The sequence below is a fragment of the Nomascus leucogenys genome, chromosome 5 (genome assembly GCF_006542625.1).
Source record: "Nomascus leucogenys isolate Asia chromosome 5, Asia_NLE_v1, whole genome shotgun sequence".
Lineage (NCBI taxonomy): Eukaryota > Metazoa > Chordata > Mammalia > Primates > Hylobatidae > Nomascus > Nomascus leucogenys.
Genome location: NC_044385.1, coordinates 60,846,902 through 60,869,087, shown reverse-complemented (window position 1 = coordinate 60,869,087; position 22,186 = coordinate 60,846,902). Strand labels below are relative to the sequence as shown.

The 22,186-nt window shown below is 37.9% G+C and overlaps 1 protein-coding gene across 1 annotated transcript in view; it reads right to left on the bottom strand.

Moving 5' to 3' along the window:
* LOC100607171 (POTE ankyrin domain family member A) overlaps positions 1 to 22,186 on the bottom strand; it is a 52,459-nt gene that overhangs the window by 4,473 nt on the left and 25,800 nt on the right. Inside the window, exons 10-12 of the mRNA XM_012506690.1 lie at positions 19,581 to 19,653; positions 15,496 to 15,616; positions 15,143 to 15,204 (exon numbers count right to left, since the gene is read on the bottom strand). Coding sequence (XP_012362144.1) covers positions 15,143 to 15,204; positions 15,496 to 15,616; positions 19,581 to 19,653 — 256 coding nt within the window. The remainder of the gene's footprint in view (positions 1 to 15,142; positions 15,205 to 15,495; positions 15,617 to 19,580; positions 19,654 to 22,186) is intronic.

The following is a 22,186-nucleotide window of genomic DNA, read 5'->3' as shown; positions in this document are numbered from 1 at the left end:
TCAAATATTAGCTTATGTGCATATTTCAGCAAAAAAAAACCTGACTTCAAAATACCTCACTCTACTTTGCATTCCCCACCAAAAATAAAAAGACATTTAAAAAACACAATACACTTACTATAATATTTACAGAATTAAGCATTTAAAATTTGTCTAACTATAGGATTTTTAGTGTTAAAATAAGATAGCATGACAGGAAACTTCAGCATATGCCATGTTTCGTATAAACAGAACATTATAGAAGCTGCTTCATTTAGGCACACAAGGAGTTGGAAAAATCTAAATAGTTCTTGGTAAAAAATATTTACTGACAGAAAAAATGCTTGAATAAATGACAAAGTAGTAGTAAACACTTCCTTAGATTATGTTTAAATAAATGGAAGCAAATAGTAGCAACAGTAAGCAACTCTTTCCCAAATAAGAAATCACCTCAAAAATATAAGCATTAACTTTAAGAAAGGAAGAGTAAGAACATTTATTTATGAATCATCAAAAATCCACCAGGCACTTATTTGCATATTTTCTTTCCTAAACATTATAATAAAAATGATTATAATGATGGTCACCCCACTTCCTGGTCATTCTATGATGTAAGAATGAAATAATGAACAGATATGATCCATTTTTCTCTCTGTCCAGAATGTCCTTTTCCTAGGCTTTCACATGGCTGGCTCTTTCTCACTTTTTAGTTGATAGATTACATTTCACATGCGTAAAGATCCTCTGACTACAGAATTTCACTCCCACTCCCATCCTTAGATTACATTTCACATGCATAAAGATCCTCTGACTACAGAATTTCACTCCCACTCCCATCCTAACTACAAACTGCTTCAATAACATCTAACCTAAAACTCTGTTTTCCTTATAGAATGCATGTATAGTAACTTACAAGTGTTAGCTGTTTGCTTGTTTTTCTCTTAGTACTATAGCATAAGCTCTCATCCTGTATATTCAGTGTCTAACTGCCTAGCACATAGTTGGTACTCAAAAACAGAAAGGTATTCAATCTCGAAAGATTTTAAAACCTCTTGGGAATATCTCAAGTGCTAAATCACTATATTGCTATATAATATCTCTAGCCATAGTCTGTTGAAACTTAAAATACCCCAAATTAGAAATCCACTTGTGCATTCTAACTTTCCCATTCCTTCTTGACACTGATGCCAATTTACTGTCCTTCAGGTTTACACAAGACTTCTCCAATATTTATTAAGTCACTGAATACCACTGGGACCATTTTATCTTACATTTGTATACACACTTACCAGTTAACAAAATGTTTTTCTATTTCTCACCACATTTGCTCATTACACGTACCTAAAGGGTACATTCCAGTATTGTTTTTATAAAGGCGGTAACTGATGTTCAAATAGGTTAAATAATTTTTTTATAAGAATCCACTGATATTAAAAAAAGAACAAAGACAAGTAACATGTTTTGACTTCAACTTGGTGCTGGTAGCAATATGCAGCAGCTGCTTCTGCCTAAGAGGTCAAGCCTTTCCCATGTCTTTCCATGGGTGTCACCTTAGAATGTCATCATTTGCCACAAAGGTACCCAATGTGTTTTATTTTTTAAAAAGATTTCTACTTATTAAAACAACATTAAACCAAATTGTTGTTATTATAGCCCGAAGTATTTCCTATTCTCTATGCTTTTCTTTCTCCTGAAATATTCCTTGCAGATCTATACTGGATAATCCAAATGTATTAATGCTTTCAAGTCCCAGGCATTACCTCTTCAAGTTCCAAGTTGTGAAAAACTACAGTCCAAACTGTTTTTCTCTGAATCTCATTACAACTTTTACACATCCAGATATACCATACAGTCATATATGTGGCCCTACATTGACCTGGAATAATTCTTTAGTTTTTAGGTAAACTTAACTTCATAACCCAAATTGATTCCTTCTGACTGACTTTTAAGCCTTTTTTTTTTTTTTTTTCACTGTACTACTCTGGCTTTTTAAATGAACCCTGCAAATTAGAAGAATTCTACTATGAGGCGAGAAAATAAAAGTCAAAGCAACCTCTTTTATGATTTAACATCACGGAATGGTTTTATTTTTTAAAATAACAACAAAAAAACAACAGATAATACCTCAGAATCCGAAAGTGATTCTATATTGCCCTCTTGTCCTGATTCTGATGAGGACAGTGAATCTGTAAAATGTTATAAAATGTTATTTACAGATACATTCATGAGAGAACATTTATCACTCTGAATTTTAAATACATATGGAACGCTATATCCATTCATAAATATTTCAATAAAATAAAAGAGCAAACAAGAAATTCAGAGGGTTGAAGTAGTTTTACGAAAAAGAAGTTGGCACTATGAAGAAAAGCATGAAAAAATCTAGAATGGATTTTATATTTGGGTGTACATATTTAAGTTTTTTACCATAGCATTTAAGCATTAAAAAATTATCAGATATTCAGTAAATTAAACTGTTACTATTTGTGTCCTGTCATGGAGTGCATTCAGTAATATCAGTACCATTTTGTCTTTTTCCATTTGCTGGCTTAGCTGCTCCATCCTATTAAAAACAAAGCAAAAAAAAAAAAAACAACTTCAGAAAATGTATTTACTCACTCCCCCACTCAGTCAACCAGTTAAGACAATAAACATTCACTGTGTCTATCAAATCATAGGCAATATCCTGGGAAAAGCTGAAAATACATATAAAAGACAGATTCTGCCTTGTATTTGAGTGAAAGTAAAAATATATAAAAAACAAACAGAAAAGTCTAATTCACTAGTAATAAAAGAGAAGTGTATAAAGTACAGTAAGGGCACAAAAGGGACAACAGTCGGTTCTGCCCGAGAAGTTGAAAAACTGCTGTGAAGATGGGCCCTATTTTGAAAGGGAGACAAAGTACAGAGTGAGGGTATGAAGGTTCCTAGACAGGACAGCATGAGCAAAAATAAACTAAAAAGCTTCTGCACAGCAAATAATAATAATAATAATCAGCAGAGTAAACAGACAACCTACAGAGTGGGAGAAAATCTTCACAAACTACGAATCCAATGAAGGACTAATATCCAGCATCTACAAGGAACTCAAACAAAGCAGCAAGAAAAAAATCAAATAATCCCATCAAAAAGCGGGCAAAGGACAGGAATACACATTTCTCCAAAGAAGGTATACAAATGGCCAACAAACAAATGAAAAAATGCTCAACATCACTAATTATCAGGAAAATGCAAATCAAAACCACAATGCGACGCTACCTTACTCCTGCAAGAATGGCCATAATTTAAAAATTAAAAAAAAAAAAAGATGTTGAAATGAATGTGGTGAAAAGGGAACATCTTTACACTTCTCCTGGGAACGTAAACTAATACAATCACCATGGAAAACAGTATGGAGGTTCCTTAAAGTACTAAAAGTAGATCTATCATTTTATCCAGCAATCCCACTACTGGGTATCTACCCAGAGAAAAATAACTCATTATGTTAAAAAGACACTTGCACACACGTTTACAGCAGCACAACTCACAACTGCAAAAATATAGAACTAGCCCAAATGCCCATCAATCAATGAGTAGATAAAGAAAATGTGGCACATATATACCATGGACTAATACTCATCCATAAAAAGGAATGAAATAATGGTATTCACAGTAATCTGGATGGAGTTGGAGATCACTATTTTAAGTGATGCAACCCAGAAATGGAAAACCAAACATCGTATGTTCTCACTCAGAAGTGGGAGCTAAGCTATGAGGATTCAAAGCATAAGAATAATACAATGGACTTGGAAACTCAGGACAAAGTGGAGGGTGACAGATAAAAGACTACACTCTGGGTACAATGTACACTACTTGGGTGATGGGTACACCAAAATCTCAGAAATCACCACTAAATAATTAATTCATGTAACCAAACAATACCTCTTCCCCCCAAAATAATCAAAATAAAAACTGAAGGAATCTACCATAAAAATAAAGTTGTGATTATCCAAGTTGATGATTTAAGAAAATGTGGTACATACACACACCATGAAATACTATGCAGCCATACAAAATTATGAGATTGTGTATGTTCTTTGAGGAACATGAATGGAGTTAGAGGCCATCATCCTTAGCAAACTAACACTGGAGCAGAAAGCCAAATACCACGTGTTCTTACTTATAAGTCAGAGCTAAATAATGAGAGTAGACGGACACAGAGAGGGGAACAGCTGACACTGGAATGTGCTGTGGGTAGGAGGAAGGAAAGTATCAGGAAAAATAACTACTGATTATTAGGTTTAATACCTGGATGATAATATGTAAAACAAGCCCCTGTGACACTAATTTTCCTCTATATCTAACCTGCACATGTACCCTCTAAACTTAAAATAAAAGTTTCTAAAACAGAACAGTTTTCAAATACATCTATAATTATCAAGCAAGCCCCAGGACAAAATAATCAAGTACAGTATGGTTCATGGAGAACCAGATACATAAAAGAGACTTTTGTCTATAGTATCACCTAGATAATACTGTTCAGTATTTACAATCAGTGTTTTGCAAATATTGCTGTAATAAAGAGTTTAATTTTATAGTATAAAATGATACATTAGTTAGACATGATCAGCTACCACTACCTGAGGAACATTATTACTACAGAGAGAGAAAAATGGAAAAAGAAATGTTCCATCAACTTTCCACTTGGACAAAGAATTAGTAATTGGAATTCTACATAGTAACGTATGGCTTGAAAAGATAGATTTGCTAGAAAATGAGTTGGGGCTCAAAAAGGTTTAAATTTTTTAATCTAAAATTCTAAGCTTAGAGTTGAAAGATACTAGAAAATACACCTTAACCATCTTTTCTATTGATGGCACATTTCTAATTCATTTCCTTCTTATTTATGACATATTTTTACAACATAACACATCTGAATTTATACATCCTAAACATTAAAAGGCTATATCAGATTAAGCCATATTTTAGAAATGCAGCAGATTTAATTAATGGGTAAGTTATGCATATTATGTTACCTGTAATACTCCACAATATAAAAATCCACTTGTCCATTTATGTATTTACATTTGAAATATTATAAGCTTGTTACATGCAAGATGTTATTCTAGGTACTCCAGGATACAAACAAATGTTTCCTAACCTCCAGTAGCTCATACTAATGAAGGAGTGCTTAAATGATTATTTAAATAGTTAAATACAAAAACTTCTGATATTTAAAATTTAAGAATACAAGAATTTTGAGTTGATATTTTCACAAACTACAATACAAAAAACTGAAATTAAAGTCTTACATATGATTATTAAAGAGTCTCTGCTTCTAGAATTGTTATTTTGGGCAAAATATTTTTATTCAATTAGATGAAGATTTTGAGTACATTCTTTTTTTTTAAATTTTATTATTATTATACTTTAAGTTTTAGGGTACACGTGCACAATGTGCAGGTTTGTTACATATGTATACATGTGCCATGTTGGGGTGCTGCACCCATTAACTCGTCATTTAGCATTAGGTATATCTCCTAATGCTATCCCTCCCCCCTCCCCCCACCCCACAACAGTCCCCAGAGTGTGATGTTCCCCTTCCTGTGTCCATGTGTTCTCATTGTTCAATTCCCACCTATGAGTGAGAACATGCAGTGTTTGGTTTTTTGTCCTTGCAATAGTTTGCTGAGAATGATGGTTTCCAGTTTCATCCATGTCCCTACAAAGGACATGAACTCATCTTTTTTATGGCTGCATAGTATTCCATGGTATATATGTGCCACATTTTCTTAATCCAGTCTATCGTTGTTGGACATTTGGGTTGGTTCCAACTCTTTGCTATTGTGAATAGTGCCACAATAAACATACGTGTGCATGTGTCTTTATAGCAGCATAATTTATAATCTTTTGGGTATATACCCAGTAATGGGATGGCTGGGTCAAATGGTATTTCTAGTTCTAGATCCCTGAGGAATCGCCACACTGACTTCCACAATGCTTGCACTAGTTTACAGTCCCACCAACAGTGTAAAAGTGTTCCTATTTCTCCACATCCTCTCCAGCACCTGTTGCTTCCTGACTTTGTAATGATTGCCATTCTAACTGGTGTGAGATGGTATCTCACTGTGGTTTTGATTTGCATTTCTCTGATGGCCAGTGATGATGAGCATTTTTTCACGTGTTTTTTGGCTGCATAAATGTCTTCTTTTCATAAGTGTCTGTTCATATCCTTTGCGCACTTTTTGATGGTTTTTTTTTCTTGTAATTTTGCTTGAGTTCATTGTAGATTCTGGATATTAGCCCTTTGTCAGATGAGTAGGTTGTGAAAATTTTCTCCCATTTTGTAGGTTGCCTGTTCACTCTGATGGTGGTTTCTTTTGCTGTGCAGAAGCTCTTTAGTTTAATTAGATCCCATTAGTCAATTTTGGTTTTTGTTGCCATTGCTTTTGGTGTTTTAGACATGAAGTCCTTGCCCATGCCTATGTCCTGAATGGTATTGCCTAGGTTTTCTTCTAGGGTTTTTATGGTTTTAGGTCTAACATGTAAGTCTTTAATCCATCTTGAGTTAATTTTTGTATAAGGCGTAAGAAAGGGATCCAGTTTCAGCTTTCTACATATGGCTAGGCAGTTTTCCCAGCACCATTTATTAAATAGGGAATCCTTTCCCCATTTCTTGTTTTTGTCAGGTTTGTCAAAGATCAGATGGTTGTAGATATGCAGCATTATTTCTGAGGGCTCTGTTCTGTTCCATTGATCTGTATCTCTGTTTTGGTACCAGTACCATGCTGTTTTGGTTACTGTAGCCTTGTAGTATAGTTTGAAGTCAGGTAGCGTGATGCCTCCGGCTTTGTTCTTTTGGCTTAGGATTGACTTGGTGATGCGGGCTCTTTTTCGGTTCCATATGAACTTTAAAGTAGCTTTTTCCAATTCTGTGAAGAAAGTCATTGGTAGCTTGATGGGGATGGCATTGAATCTATAAATTACCTTGGGCAGTATGGCCATTTTCACGATATTGACTTCCTACCCATGAGCATGGAATGTTCTTCCATTTGTTTATATCCTCTTTTATTTCATTGAGCAGTGGTTTGTAGTTCTCCTTGAAGAGGTCCTTCACATCCCTTGTAAGTTGGATTCCTAGATATTTTATTCTCTTTGAAGCAATTGTGAATGGGAGTTCACTCATGATTTGGCTCTCTGTTTGTCTGTTATTGGTGTACAAGAATGCTTGTGATTTTTGTACATTGATTTTGTATCCTGAGACTTTGCTGAAGTTGCTTATCAGCTTAAGGAGATTTTGGGCTGAGACAATGGGGTTTTCTAGATATACAATCATGTCATCTGCAAACAGGGACAATTTGACTTCCTCTTTTCCTAATTGAATACCCTTTATTTCCTTCTCCTGCCTAGTTGCCCTGGCCAGAACCTCCAAAACTATGTTGAATACGAGTGGTGAGAGAGGGTATCCCTGTCTTGTGCCCATTTTCAAAGGGAATGCCTTCAGTTTTTGCCCATTCAGTATGATATTGGCTGTGGGTTTGTCATAGATAGCTCTTATTATTTTGAGATACATCCCATCAATACCTAATTTATTGAGAGTTTTTAGCATGAAGGGTTGTTGATTTTGTCAAAGGCCTTTTCTGCATCTATTGAGATAATCATGTGGTTTTTGTCTTTGGTTCTGTTTATACACTGGATTATATTTATTGATTTGTGTATGTTGAACCAGCCTCGCATCCCAGGGATGAAGCCCACTTGATCATGGTGGATAAGCTTTTTGATGTGCTGCTGGATTCGGTTTGCCAGTATTTTATTGAGGATTTTTGCATCAATGTTCATCAAGGATATTGGTCTAAAATTCTCTTTTTTGGTTGTGTCTCTGCCAGGCTTTGCTATCAGGATGATGCTGGCCTCATAAAATGAGTTAGGGAGGATTCCCTCTTTTTCTATTGATTGGAATAGTTTCGGAAGGAATGGTACCAGCTCCTCCTTGTACCTCTGGTAGAATTCGGCTGTGAATCCATCCGGTCCTGGACTGTTTTTGGTTGGTAAGCTATTGATTATTGCCACAATTTCAGAGCCTGTTATTGGTCTATTCAGAGATTCAACTTCTTCCTGGTTTAGTCTTGGGAGGGTGTATGTGTTGAGGAATTTATCCATTTCTTCTAGATTTTCGAGTTTATTTGCATAGAGGTGTTTGTAGTATTCTCTGATGGTAGTTTGTATTTCTGTGGGATCGGTGGTGATATCCCCTTCACCATTTTTTATTGCATCTATTTGATTCTTCTCTCTTTTCTTCTTTATTAGTCTTGCTAGCGGTCTATCAATTTTGTTGATCTTTACAAAAAACCAGCTCCTGGATTCATTAATTTTTTGAAGGGTTTTTTGTGTCTCTATTTCCTTCAGTTCTGCTCTGATTTAATTATTTCTTGCCATCTGCTAGCTTTTGAATGTGTTTGCTCTTGCTTTTCTAGTTCTTTTAATTGTGATGTTACGGTGTCAATTTTGGATCTTTTCCTGCTTTCTCTTGTGGGCATTTAGTGCTATAAATTTCCCTCTACACACTGCTTTGAATGTGTCCCAGAGATTCTGGTATGTTGTCTCTTTGTTCTCGTTGGTTTCAAAGAACATCTTTATTTCTGCCTTCATTTCGTTATGTACCCAGTAGTCACTCAGGAGCAGGTTGTTCAGTTTCCATGTAGTTGAGCGGTTTTGAGTGAGTTTCTTAATCCTGAGTTCTAGTTTGATTGCACTGTGGTCTGAGAGACTGTTTGTTGTAATTTCTGTTCTTTTACATTTGCTGAGGAGTGCTTTACTTCCAACTATGTGGTCAATTTTGGAATAGGTGTGGTGTGGTGCTGAAAAAAAAGTATATTCTGTTGATTTGGGGTGGAGAGTTCTGTAGATGTCTATTAGGTCTGCTTGGTGCAGAGCTGAGTTCAATTCCTGGGTATCCTTGTTAACTTTGTCTCGTTGATCTGTCTAATGTTGACAGTGGGGTGTTAAAGTCTCCCATTATTACTGTGTGGGAGTCCAAGTCTCTTTGTATGTCACTAAGGACTTGCTTTATGAATCTGGGTGCTCCTGTATTGGGTGCATATATATTTAGGACAGTTAGCTCTTCTTGTTAAACTGATCCCTTTACCATTATGTAATGGCCTTGTCTCTTTTGATCTTTGTTGGTTTAAAGTCTGTTTTATCAGAGACTAGGATTGCAACCCCTGCCTTTTTTTGTTTTCCGTTTGCTTGGTAGATCTTCCTCCATCCCTTTATTTTGAGCCTATGTGTGTCTCTGCATGTGAGATGGGTTTCCTGAATACAGCACACTGATGAGTCTTGACTCTTTATCCAATTTGCCAGTCTGTGTCTTTTAATTGGAGCATTTAGCCCATTTACATTTAAAGTTAATATTATTATGTGTGAATTTGGTCCTGTCATTATGATGTTAGCTGGTTATTTTGCTCGTTAGTTGATGCAGTTTCTTCCTAGCCTCGATGATCGTTACAATTTGGTATGTTTTTGCAGTGGCTGGTACCAGTTGTTCCTTTCCATGTTTAGTGCTTCCTTCAGGAGCTCTTTTAGGGCAGGCCTGGTGGTGACCAAATCTCTCAGCATTTGCTTGTCTGTAAAGTATTTTATTTCTCCTTCACTTATGAAGCTTAGTTTGGCTAGATATGAAATTCTGGGTTGAAAACTCTTTTAAGAATTTTGAATATTGGCCCCCACTCTCTTCTGGCTTGTAGAGTTTCTGCCGAGAGAGCCACTGTTAGTCTGATGGGGTTCCCTTTGTGGGTAACCCGACCTTTCTCTCTGGCTGCCCTTAACATTTTTTCCTTCATTTCAACTTTGGTGAATCTGACAGTTATGTGTCTTGGAGTTGCTCTTCTCGAGGAGTATCTTTGTGGTGTTCTCTGTATTTCCTGAATGTGAATGTTGGCCTGCTTTGCTAGACTGGGGAAGTTCTCCTGGATAATACCCTGCAGAGTGTTTTCCAACTTGGTTCCATTCTCCCCGTCACTTTCAGGTACACCAATCAGACGTAGATTTGGTCTTTTCACATAGTCCCATATTTCCTGGAGGCTTTGTTTCTTTTTATTCTTTTTTCTCTAAACTTCCCTTCTTGCTTCATTTCATTCATTTCGTCTTCCATCACTGATACCCTTTCTTCCAGTTTATTGCATCAGCTCCTGAGGCTTCTGCATTCTTCACGTAGTTCTCGAGCCTTGGCTTTCAGCTCCATCAGCTCCTTTAAGGACTTCTCTGCATTGGTTATTCTAGGTATCCATTTGTCTAATTTTTTTTCAAAGTTTTTAACTTCTTTGCCATTGGTTTGAATTTCCTCCAGTAGCTCAGAGTAGTTTGATCATCTGAAGGCTTCTTCTCTCAACTCGTCAAAGTCATTCTCTGTCCAGCTTTGTTCCATTGCTGGTGAGGAGCTGCGTTCCTTTGGAGGAGGAGAGGCGCTCTGCTTTTTAGTTTCCAGTTTTTCTGCTCTGTTTTTTCCCCATCTTTGTGGTTTCATCTACTTTTGGTTTTTGATGATCATGATGTACAGATGGGTTTTTGGTGTCGATGTCGTGTTTGTTAGTTTTCCTTCTACCAGACAGGACCCTCAGCTGCAGGTCTGTTGGAGTTTGCTAGAGGTCCACTCCAGACGCTGTTTGCCTGGGTATCAGCAGTGGTGGCTGCAGAATGGTGGTGGCTGTAGAACAGCAGATATTAGTGATCCACAAATGCTGTTGCCTGATCGTTCCTCTGGAAGTTTTGTCCCAGAGGAGTACCCGGCCGTGTGAGGTGTCAGTCTGCCCCTACTGGGGGGTGCCTCCCAGTTAGGCTGCTTGGGAGTCAGGGACCCACATGAGGAGGCAGTCTGCCCATTCTCAGATCTCCAGCTGCATGCTGGGAGAACCACTACTCTCTTCAAAGATGTCAGACAGGGACATTTAAGTCTGCAGAGGTTACTGCTGTCTTTTTGTTTGTCTGTGCCCTGCCCCCAGAGGTGGAGCCTACAGAAGCAGGCAGGCCTCCTTGAGCTGTGGTGGGCTCCACCAGTTCAAGCTTCCCGGCTGCTTTGTTTACCTAATCAAGCCTGGGCAATGGGAGGCACCCCTCCCCCAGCCTCACTGCCTTGCAGTTTGATCTCAGACTGCTGTGCTAGCAATCAGCGAGACTCTGGGCATAGGACCCTCTGAGCCAGGTGCAGGATATAATCTCCTGGTGTACCATTTTTTAAGCCCATTGGAAAAGCGCAGTATTAGGGTAGGAGTGACCCAATTTTCCAGGTGCCGTCTGTCACCCCTTTCTTTGACTAGGAAAGGGAACTCCCTGACCCCTTGCGCTTCCTGAGTGAGGCAATGCCTCGCCCTGCTTCAGCTTGCACCTGGTGCACTGCACCCACTGTCCTGCACCCACTGTCTGGCACTCCCTAGTGAGATGAACCTGGTATCTCAGATGGAAATGCAGAAATCACCCATCTTCTGTGTCACTCACGCTGGGAGCTGTAGACCGGGGCTGTTCCTATTTGACCATCTTGGCTCCACCCTCCTTGAGTACATTCTTAATGAAATGACTTAGAAAACACAATGGAATACCTTTCTAATACAGATTTTGAGAGAGAAAATTTACATTTCTAAAATTCCACTTTTTTTTAATTAGAAAAAGGGTCTCACTCTGTTAATCAGCCTGGTCTTTAACTCCTGGGCTCAAGAAATTCTCCCAGGTCATCCTCCTGAGTAGCTGCAGCTGCAGGCATGTGCCACAATTCCCAACCAAATTTCCATAATTTCTAATATGATTTTACTTTAATGACATAACCAAGGATAGAAACAGAAAATAAAAAACTTCTCTTCTAAAAAGTGTATGATGCCAAAAAAAGAGGCAAGCAAAATGGCAGAATAAAAGTCTCCATCAATTAATTCCCAACAAGGATACCAATTTAACAACTACCTACAAAAATAAAACACCTTTGTAAGAACCAAAAATCAGGTGAACACTGAAAGCACATGGTTTTAACTTATTACGACTACCAAGAGGCACTGAAGAGGCAGGAAAAATGGTCTTGAATCATCGATGCCAACACTCCCACATCCCCCAGCAGTGGTAGCATGGTACAGAGAGATAATCTGAGCACTTCGGAGAGGGTGAAGCAATTGTGAGATGTTGCATTAAACTCAGTGTTGCCCTATTATAGCAAAAAGCAAAACTGGAATAAATTCAGCTGATGCCCACCCACAGAGAGAGCATTTAAACCCGCCCCAGCCAGAGGGGAATCACCCATCCCAGTAACCAGAACTTGAGTTCCCATAAGCTTTGTCACCACCATGCTAAATTGTTCCGGGGCCCTACATAAACTTGAAAGGCAGTCTAGGCCACAAGGACTACAATTCCCAAGTGGGTCCAAGTGCTGAACTGTGCTATAAGCCAGAGGACAACGGGGAAGGGCATGTGACCTACTGAGACACCAGCCAGGGCAACTACAAAAGTGCTAGTGCTACTCCTCCTCCAATCCCAAGCTGAACAGCTTGGGGCACCAAAAGAGACACCGCCCTTCCGCTTGAGGAGTGGAAAGGAAATAGTGAGTAGACTTTGTCTTGTACCTTAAATACCAGCTCAGCTACAACAGAATAGGGCACTGGTCAGAGTCATGAGTCCCCCCTTACAGCCCTTAGTTCTGATATGATGTTTTTAGATGCTCCCTGGGCCACAGGGAACCCACTGACTTGAAGGGAAGAACCCATTCTTGGCAGTATTCATCGCCTACTAACTGAAGAGCCTGTGGACCCTGAATAACCAGCAGTGATACACAGGTATTATGTTGAGGTCTTGGGTGAAACACTGACACGTACTGGCGTCAGGTGAGACAGGACATTTCCAGCTGTAATGGCTAGAAGGAAAGATTCCTTCTGCTTGAGAAAGGCAGAGGGAAAAGTAAAGGGGTCTTTGACTTGCATCTTAGGTACCAGCTGGACCACAAGGGCTAGAGCACCAAGCAGGCCCTTGGGGTCCCCAATTCTAGTCCTTTGCTCTTGGACAGCATTTCTGGACCATCCCTGGGCCAAACGGGAGCCCACTCCCCTGAAGGGTGCCAGGCCAGGCAACATTCACCACAAGCTAACTGAAGAGCCCTCAGGCCTTAACAGAACATCAGCAGTAGCCTGGCAGTGCTCCCTATGAACTTGTGGTGGCACCCGCCACAAGGCGGGACTCCTCTGCCATTGGATAAAAGAGGTAAGAGTGGGAAGAACTGCACCTTGTGGTGTGAGTCCCAGCTCAGCCACAGTACAATAGAACACCAAGTAAAATTCTGAGGTTTTTTACTCTAGTCCCTGACTCCAAGAAAGCACTTCTGCAAAGATATGGAACCAACCTAAGCGCCCATTAATCAATGAGTGGATGAAGAAAATGTGGTATATAGACCCCATGGAATACTGCTCATACATAAAAATGAAGGAAATAATGTCTTTTGCAGCAACTTGAATGGAGCTGGAGGCCATTATTCTAAGTAAAGTTAACTCAGGAAAACCAAATATTGTATGTTCTGTGGGAGCTAAGCTATGAGGATGCAAAGGCATAAGAATAATACAATGGCCTTTGGGGAGTTGGGGAGGAAGGGTGGGAAGGGGGTGGAAGATCAAAGACTACATATTGGGTACAGTGTACACTGTTCAGGTGACGGATGCACCAAAATCTCTGAAATCACCATGAAAGAAGTTATCCATGTAACCAAAACCAACCTGTACCCCCAAAACTATTGAAATTTAAAAAAAAAATTTAAGGAAAATGTCATTTGCAATAACAGGGATTAAACTAAAGATCATTATGTTAAGTCAAATAAACCAGACACAGAAAGATAAATATTGCCCACTTATCTATGGGTGCAAAAAATCAAAACAATTTAATATATTGAGATAGGCAGAATAAGGATGGTTACCAGAGGATGGGAAGTATAGTTGTAGAGTGTGGGGTTGGGGGATGGTTGATGTGTACCAAAAAACCAGAAAGTATAAGGCCCAGGATTTGCTAGCACAACAGGATGACTATAGTAAAAGACAACTTAATTGTACATTTTAAAATAGCTGAAAAAATATAATTGGATTATGTGAAGCACAAAGGATAAATGCTCAAGGTGATGAATACAGTTTATCTTGATGTGATTATTACACATTGCATGTCTGTATCAAAATATCTCAAGTAACTCATAAATATATACACCTACTATGTACTCACAAAAACTAAAATAAAACATTTTGAAAGTATATGATACCAAAATAATGTGTCCAAGAAAAAAAGAAGTAATATGCTATCTACTGCACAGTTTTAGAAATAAAAAGCACCAGAGAGATTCCATGATTACTATAAGTAACTGTATCCATTGAAGATTTAGTTAATGGTAAGTTTTATAAGTCATGTTACCATGATTGATTGATTGACTGATTGACTGATTTTGAGACAGAGTATCACTCTGATGCCCAGGCTGGAGTGCAGTGGTGCCATCTTGGCTCACTGCAACCTCCACTTCCTGGATTCAAGTGATTCTCCTGCCTCAGCCTCCCAAGTAGCTGTGATTACAGGCACCCACCATCACACCTGGCTAATTTTTGTATATTTAGTAGAGACAGGGTTTCAGCATGTTGGTCAGGCTGGTCTCAAACTCCTGACCTCAGGTGATCTGCCTACCTCGGCTTCCCAAAGTGCAGGGATTACAGGCGTGAGCCACCACACCAGGCCTGTTTGCGTGAATTAAAAGTCACAGTAAAAATACTTATCCAAATAAACCTTGGCCACATTTCATATTTCTTGTATGGTAAGAAAGCTTAGCCTAATATAATTGTTGTACCACAATGTATTTAAAAGCCCATTATTTTCATCTCTACCCCCCTTAGTATTTACCAATCCTTTTACTGAAGAATCCAAACTCATTCCTTGTGACTTCTGGGCTCTGTTTTTGAACTGTACTACACTGGCTTCTTACATGAAATCTGCAAATTAGCAGAATTGTACTATGCAGTAGCAATATACTTAGCCCATAATTACTTTACTAGTTAGGGGCTGAAAACGTAAGAAAATAATTCCTTATGAGCACAAACAGCAGTGAGAAAGCAAAGTCAAAGCATCCTCTTTTATGTTTTAACATCACTCAATGCTTATATTTTAAAATGATAACAACAAAAACAACAGACAATACCTCAGAATCCAAAAGTGATTCTATATCTCTGTCTTGTCCGGATTCTGATGTGGGTGTTGTATCTGTAAAACATTATGAACAAGAGTTATGAGAACATTTATCACCTTGAATTTTAAATGCATATGCAAGGCTGTACACATTCATAAATATTTCAATAAAGTAAAAGTAAGAGCAAAATAGAAATTCAGAGGATTAAAGTAGATTTAGGAAGAAACTGGTAATATGAAGAAAGACAGGAAAAATATTTCAAAGAAATGAATATTGTATTTGAGTATGGCATACTTCAATGTATTTTCATAATAGCATGTAAGCATTAAAAAAATTCCCACAGATACAGATATTCACCAACTTACCACTTCTGTTGTTTTTGTCAACAAAAATTAAACTGTCATTATTTGTGTACTCTTGTGGGGCACTGTCAATAACACCAGTATCATTTTGTGTTTGTCCGTTTGCTGGCTTAATTGCTCCATCCTATTAAACAACAACAACAACAAACTTCAGGAAACATTGTGTTTATTCACTCTACCACTCAATCATTCAACCAGTAAGACAATAAACATTCACTGTGTCTATCAGATCATAGGCAATATCCTGGGAGAAGCTGAATATGTATATACATGATAGTTTCTGCCTTATAATTGAGTGAGGGTAGAAATACATGAAAACAAGTAAAAACAGAAAAGTATAATTCACTAGTTCTACAACTGAAGTGAATAAAGTACTGTAAGGGCACAAAAGAGAACAGTTCTACCTGAGAAGTTCAGGAAATGCTGCAGAGACAGGGACTATTTTGAAAGAGAGACAAAGTGTAGAGTGAGGACAATAGGGTTCCTATACAGGACAGCATGAGCAAAAAAAAAAAAAAAAAAAAAAAAGGCATGAAATGGCATGGCAAATGAGGGCTACCAAAGAAATGATAAAACTGGAACACAGTCAGAGTGAATGAGATAAAGAGATAAAATGGGAGAATCAGGCCAAAACATAAAAAATATCTATCCTATGTATCCTGCTACACTGTGAGCTTTCCCCAGGATGTAATAAGTATCCACACAAAAGTAGATGAGTTAGATCATAATAAAAATATGTTAGAAAGGTCACCTTGGCAGCAATGTAAAGTTACATGAACATGGTGAGGAGGACAAAACTAGACAAGAGTATTTCAAAATTATGGGTCAGAGAGTGAATTACAGTAGTAAGATATAAAAATGGTAAGCTTGTGGAAAATACAGAGCTTGGTGAGTGACTGGACTGGTGATCTGAGGGAGGGCTGGAACCCAAAATTTCTCCTGCTTCGACATTTCAGTGCTACTTACTAGGTGTTATTTACTAGGATAGGAAAACCAGATGACAGTAAGTCACAAAAAGTCAAAAGGGTCAAAATCAGTAGAATTAAATCATGCAAGCCTATAGAGAACTCTGAAATTTTGAAAATGAAAATAAGTACAGAAAATAAATTATGAGATTTCAATTTTGCAATTACATATTTCAACTTTTTTAAAAAATGTAAGATACACTTTTATTAATACATGCAAACGTTTATTTCTGGAATATTGTGGTAACATGCACTTAAAATTGAGTGAAAATTTTTAATTTTAAAACATCAATTCAAAATGTGCCAGAACATTCCTTTTTAAAAATTCTGAAGTTTGAAACTGTAGAAGAGAAATGCTTCTGTGATTACAGAATTATCAGGCATTTTTCAGCACTACTATAATGTAAGAGAGAAATGCAAACCCCTATTTTTAAAATTGTATAGCTTTCTTATTCCCCTGTAAACAACATACTAATAATTCTAATCTCCTATTTACACCATATAGAATGGTAGCTAAAAATTGGAGAAAGGATCTAGTATAAAAAATTAGGCTAAGATTATCCAAGCTGATGATTTAAGTTTTCAAATACATCTATAATTTTCAAGCAGGAACCAAGGAAGTATCATCAAGTACAGGAAGGTACATGGAGAAATACAGATATACCACAGAGACCTCTGCTTATAGTATATCCCTAGCAATACTGATCAGTATTTACTCTAAAATTAGTGTTTTGTAAATATTGCTATAATAAAGGGTTTAATTTTATACTATAAAATGATATATTAAATTAGTTAAACATGATCAGCTACCGCTACCTGAAAGCTGGAACATTATTACTACATAGAGAGAAAAATGGAAAAAGAAATGTTCCACTTGGACAAAGAATTAGTAACTGGAATTCTACAAAGTAACGTATGGCTTGAAAAGATGGCTAGAACATCAGCTGGGGCTCAAAAAAGTTTAAATTTTTTAATCTAAAATTCTAATCTAAGCTTAGAGTCGAAAGATACTAGAAAATATATTGTAACCATCTTTTCTAGTGATGGCATATTTCTAATTCATTTCCTTCTTATTTATGGCATATGTTTACAACATAACACATCTGAATTTATGCATTGTATACATTAAAAGGAAATACAGGCCGGTCATGGTGGCTCATGCCTGTAATCACAGCACATTGGGAGTCTAAGGCGGGTAGATCACTTGAAATCAGGAATTTGAAACCAGCCTGGACAGCATGGGGGGTGGTGCACGCCTGTAATCCCAGATACTTAGGAGGTGGAAGCAGGAAAATCACTTGAACTAAGGAGGTGGAGGTGCAGTGAGCCGAGAGTGTGCCACCCTGCACTCCAGCCTGAGTGACACAGTGAGACTCTGTCTCAAAAAAAAAAAAAAAAAAAGGGAAATACAAATATAAGCCATATTTTAGAAATGTGATAGATTTAATTATTAGTTATGTTATGTATGTTACTTGTAACCCTCCATTGTATAGAAATCCATTTGTCCATGAATTTATTTACATTCCAAAATATTATAAGCTTGTTACATGCAAGATGTTATTCTAGGTACTCTGGGATACAAGCAAATACGTCTCCTAACCTCCAGTAGCTCATACTAATGCAGGAATTTTTAAATGATTATTTAAGTAGCTAAATACAGCAACTTCTGAAATTTAAAATTTAAGTATATAATACAAGGATTTGGAGTTGATATTTTCACAAACTACAATGCAAAAAACTGAAATTGAAGTCTTATTATATGGTTATTAAGAGTGTCTGCTTCTAGAACTGGTTGTTATATTGGGCAAAATATGTATTCTTCATTTAGATGAAGAGTTTTAAGTGTACTCTTTATGAAATGGCTTGGAAAACACAATGGAATCTCTTTGTAATACAGATTTTGAGAAGAAAATGTACATTTCCAATTTTCCACAATTTTTTTTTAATTAGAGAAAAGGTCTTGCTACGTTGGCCAGCCTGGTCTTTAACTCCTGGGCTCAATAAATTCTCCCACCTCAACCTCAACCTCAACCTCTCTAATAGCTGGGACTACAGGCATGTGCCACAATACTCAACTAAATTTCCACACTTTTTTTTTTTTTTTTTTTTTGAGACAGAGTCTCACTCTATCACCAGTCTGGGGTGCAGTGCCGTGATCTCAGCTCACTGCAACCTCCGCCTCCTGAGTTCAAGTGATTCTCCTGCCTCAGCCTCTCGAGTAGCTGGGATTACAGACATGCACCACCACACCTGGCTAGTTTTTGTATTTTTTGTACAGACAGGGTTTCAACATGTTGGCCAGGCTGGTGTGATCTTGGCTCACCTCCTGGGCTCAAGCTATCCTCCCACCTCAGCCTCCCAAGTAGCTGGGACTACAGGTGTGTATGTCACCATGCCTGGCTATATTTTGCAGAGCTGGGGTCTCATCATGTTGCCCAGGCTGGTCGCAAACTCCTGGTCTCAAGTGATCCGCCTGCCTCAGTGCCCCAAAGTGCTGGGATCACAGGCGTGAGCCACTGCACCTGGCCAAATTTCTGTAATTTCTAATATTATCTTAGTCTAACTACTCAATCAAGGACAGAAACAGAAGTTCTCTCCTAACAAGTACATGATACCAAAATAGTAAGTGTCCAAGGAAAAAAAGAAATGATATGCTGATATGCTATCTCCTGTATAGGTTTGACAATGAAAGGCATCCAGGAGATTCCATGATTACTATAATAAGTAATTGGATTCATTAAAGATTTCATCAGCCATAAGTATCATAAAAGTGCATATGATTTAAAAGTCACAGTGAGAATACTTCTGAAAATAAACCTTAAGCATGTGTCAGATTTCCTCTATGATAAGAAAGCTTAGCCTAATATAATCTTCCTGCTACAGTGTATTTTCCAGCCCATTCTTGCTTTACCCTCACCCTCTTAGTATTTAAAATCATTTGTTATTTACCAAAGTAAAAAAAAAATGTTTAATTCAACTACTCATATTTCTAAAAAAAGGCTTTCCCTAACCAACTGTTCATTACAAACATAAAACAATAAGTAGACCACTACTAAATTTTAAGAGTAAATATAGAAACCTAGATTCAGAATGAGAAAATTAATTTCATTAGAGCATTTTTACCTTGATATCAGAATCAATGTCTTCATTATCTGATGTAGGCAATATATCATCAACAGTTTGTTTGCCAGAAAACCTTTGGAGCAAAAAATATACATAAAAATTAGTGCATTCATTTCTTTAAAAATAATTTCCGAGTTCATATCTGGATGTCCCCTCCAAAAAAAAATCAGGTGAGAGGTCAGCTATGTGTATATTAAATAATGTTTCTTAATACAATTAAAATTTAATCTGTTATAAAAGATTTTAGTTACCTCCTTCCACCTCTCCCAACATATCAAATATAGTCAAGGAAGACACCTTCAGTTCCAGAACAAATCATGACAGCCAATATATTGGCAGCGCCTGAGAATAATAGGTCTTCACAAATTACATGTCCTGGAAGCTGAACTGAAAATCCAATTAATGGCTTACATAATTTTTGTTACCTGAACTGCAACAAATCTGATAACCTTAAAAAAGGTAGAAAGATACACTGTCTCAGCCAGGCACAGTAGTTCGTGCCTGTAATCCCAGCAATTTGAGAGGCTGAGGTGGGTGGATTGCTTGAGCCCAGGAGTTGGAGACCAACCTGGGCAACATGACGAGACCCCAGCCCTGAAAAAAAATAGCCAGGCATGGTGACACACATACGTGTAGTCCCAATTACTTGGGAAGCTGATGTGAGAGGACAGTTTGAGCCCAGGAGGTGGAGGTTGCAGTGACCCAAGATCACACCACTGTACTCCAGCCTGGGCAACAGAGTGAGACTCTGAGGAAGAAAGAAAGGGAGGGAAAGAAGGAACAGAAAGGGAGGGGAGGGGAGGGAAGGGAAGGGAGGAAGGAAGGAAGAATGGAGGCAGGGAAGGAACAAAGAAAGAAAAAAATAAGGAAAAAAAAGAAAAAAACTGTCTTTTCTCCATTATCTACCTCTGATTCAAAGATTAATCTGTGTCACTTAAAAGTGGCAGTCTCTGTTCTTCAGTGTGAAAACCAATTCAGAAGGCCTTATTGCTTCCCTTTACTCTAAAACAGTACAACGAGTCTAAAAGCTAAATATACAAAAGTCAAAGGACAAATATATGTTGTTATTAAAAATACTATTCCCAGAAGGATTAAAACAGTAAAAATTATAAAATCCAATTATTTTCCCTGTGTAAGACCTGCCCTATTCAGGTCCACATAAACTAGCAAGCCCTTTAAAAAGTTTCAGAGGCTCTCAGATAACCGAGGAGAGAGATTGCTGGAAAATCACAGTCCTGGTAGTTGTACCTCTATTTCCCTTAAGGACTATCTATCTTCCTTCCTATGGGCTCCCACTTGTAGACTCCTCTTCTGCAAGGCTCTGTGGCAACCTCCACCTTTAAATATTCAGCCAATGAAAGGACAAATTCCTAAAGGGGTGAGTTCCAATTACCAAAATTAGGAGCTCTCTAGTTCCTGGAAAACAAGCTAAAGGGAATCTGTCATCTGCCCCAGCATAGATGTGGTAACAACTACTCAACTGAAGCTCCATGACTGATTTGCCAGCCAATCCCACCCCTGCGCCCTAGCTTACGTGGACATGGGAAGGATGTCAGTGGATTAGAAAAAGAGGCAGGTGAGAGGACACCTGCCCTGGGCCACAGATCTATGTAGTTCAGCAACCTCCAGGCCCCTGGTACTGGAGGGGCTCTGAGACACCCTCTGCAAGTTGTGGTGAAACCTTGAAGTCTGTCACTTGCTCCAATTAAACAAACAAAAAGGCAGCAACTTGTCCAGGACTCCTTTGAACCTACTTTAATATGCCTTTCTAGATAACTCCTAATATCCTGTATCCTTCATTCCTATAACTTATCTTTATCAAATTTGTCATAAACCCTAATATTCTGATCTGTTTTCTATAACCCACTATCTAACTCAGTGTTGTTTCTCTTCAAACTAGGGCTTTCTCTACTAATTTCATTCTTATCCTCTACCATTAAGTTCACCAGTTAATTCCATCTTTTCCTCTTCCACTGTTTTCCCTAGTCCCACTTTCCCTTTCTATTATTAAAAAAACCCACCAACAGGATGATAAGAAAGGAAGAGCACTGAGCTTTCAGAGGAGTTCAGGAGTTCCAATCTTATTTCTGCCACTTTCTGTAAACAAATAAGTAACTTGAACCTGTTTCAGTTTCAGGTTCTCCATCTGAGCAACCAATTGACCAGGGTGTTAAACACAGATTGAAGTACTAGATGATATTTCAGCTTCTCAGTAAGATTTCTTAAAATCCTGAAATTCTATGTGCTTTTGATTCTGTCTCTAGAGAAAGGGGGAATGCTTAGCTGGAAGAAATGGAAAAAAAATAATAGAACAATAAAAAAAACACCAAGAAAAGCAGAGAGGAAGGTTAAAAACTCAAGAAAAGGTTATAGAAAAATCACAGATTTTGAGAAAAAAGCTTCATGGAACTAGGCAGGGCAAACTAAAGAGAAAACTAAACTGGGAAGTCGGTAAGGAGAGAAATCAATTAGAAATAGCCTCTAACTGGATGTGAAATATACTTATCGTAACATGGTCTATATGTAGATATCCTTCACTTACAAGAAAATAATTCCTCTTCAGGATTTGCCTGGTCTTGCTTATGTAAAACCCATGGTCCTGTGGC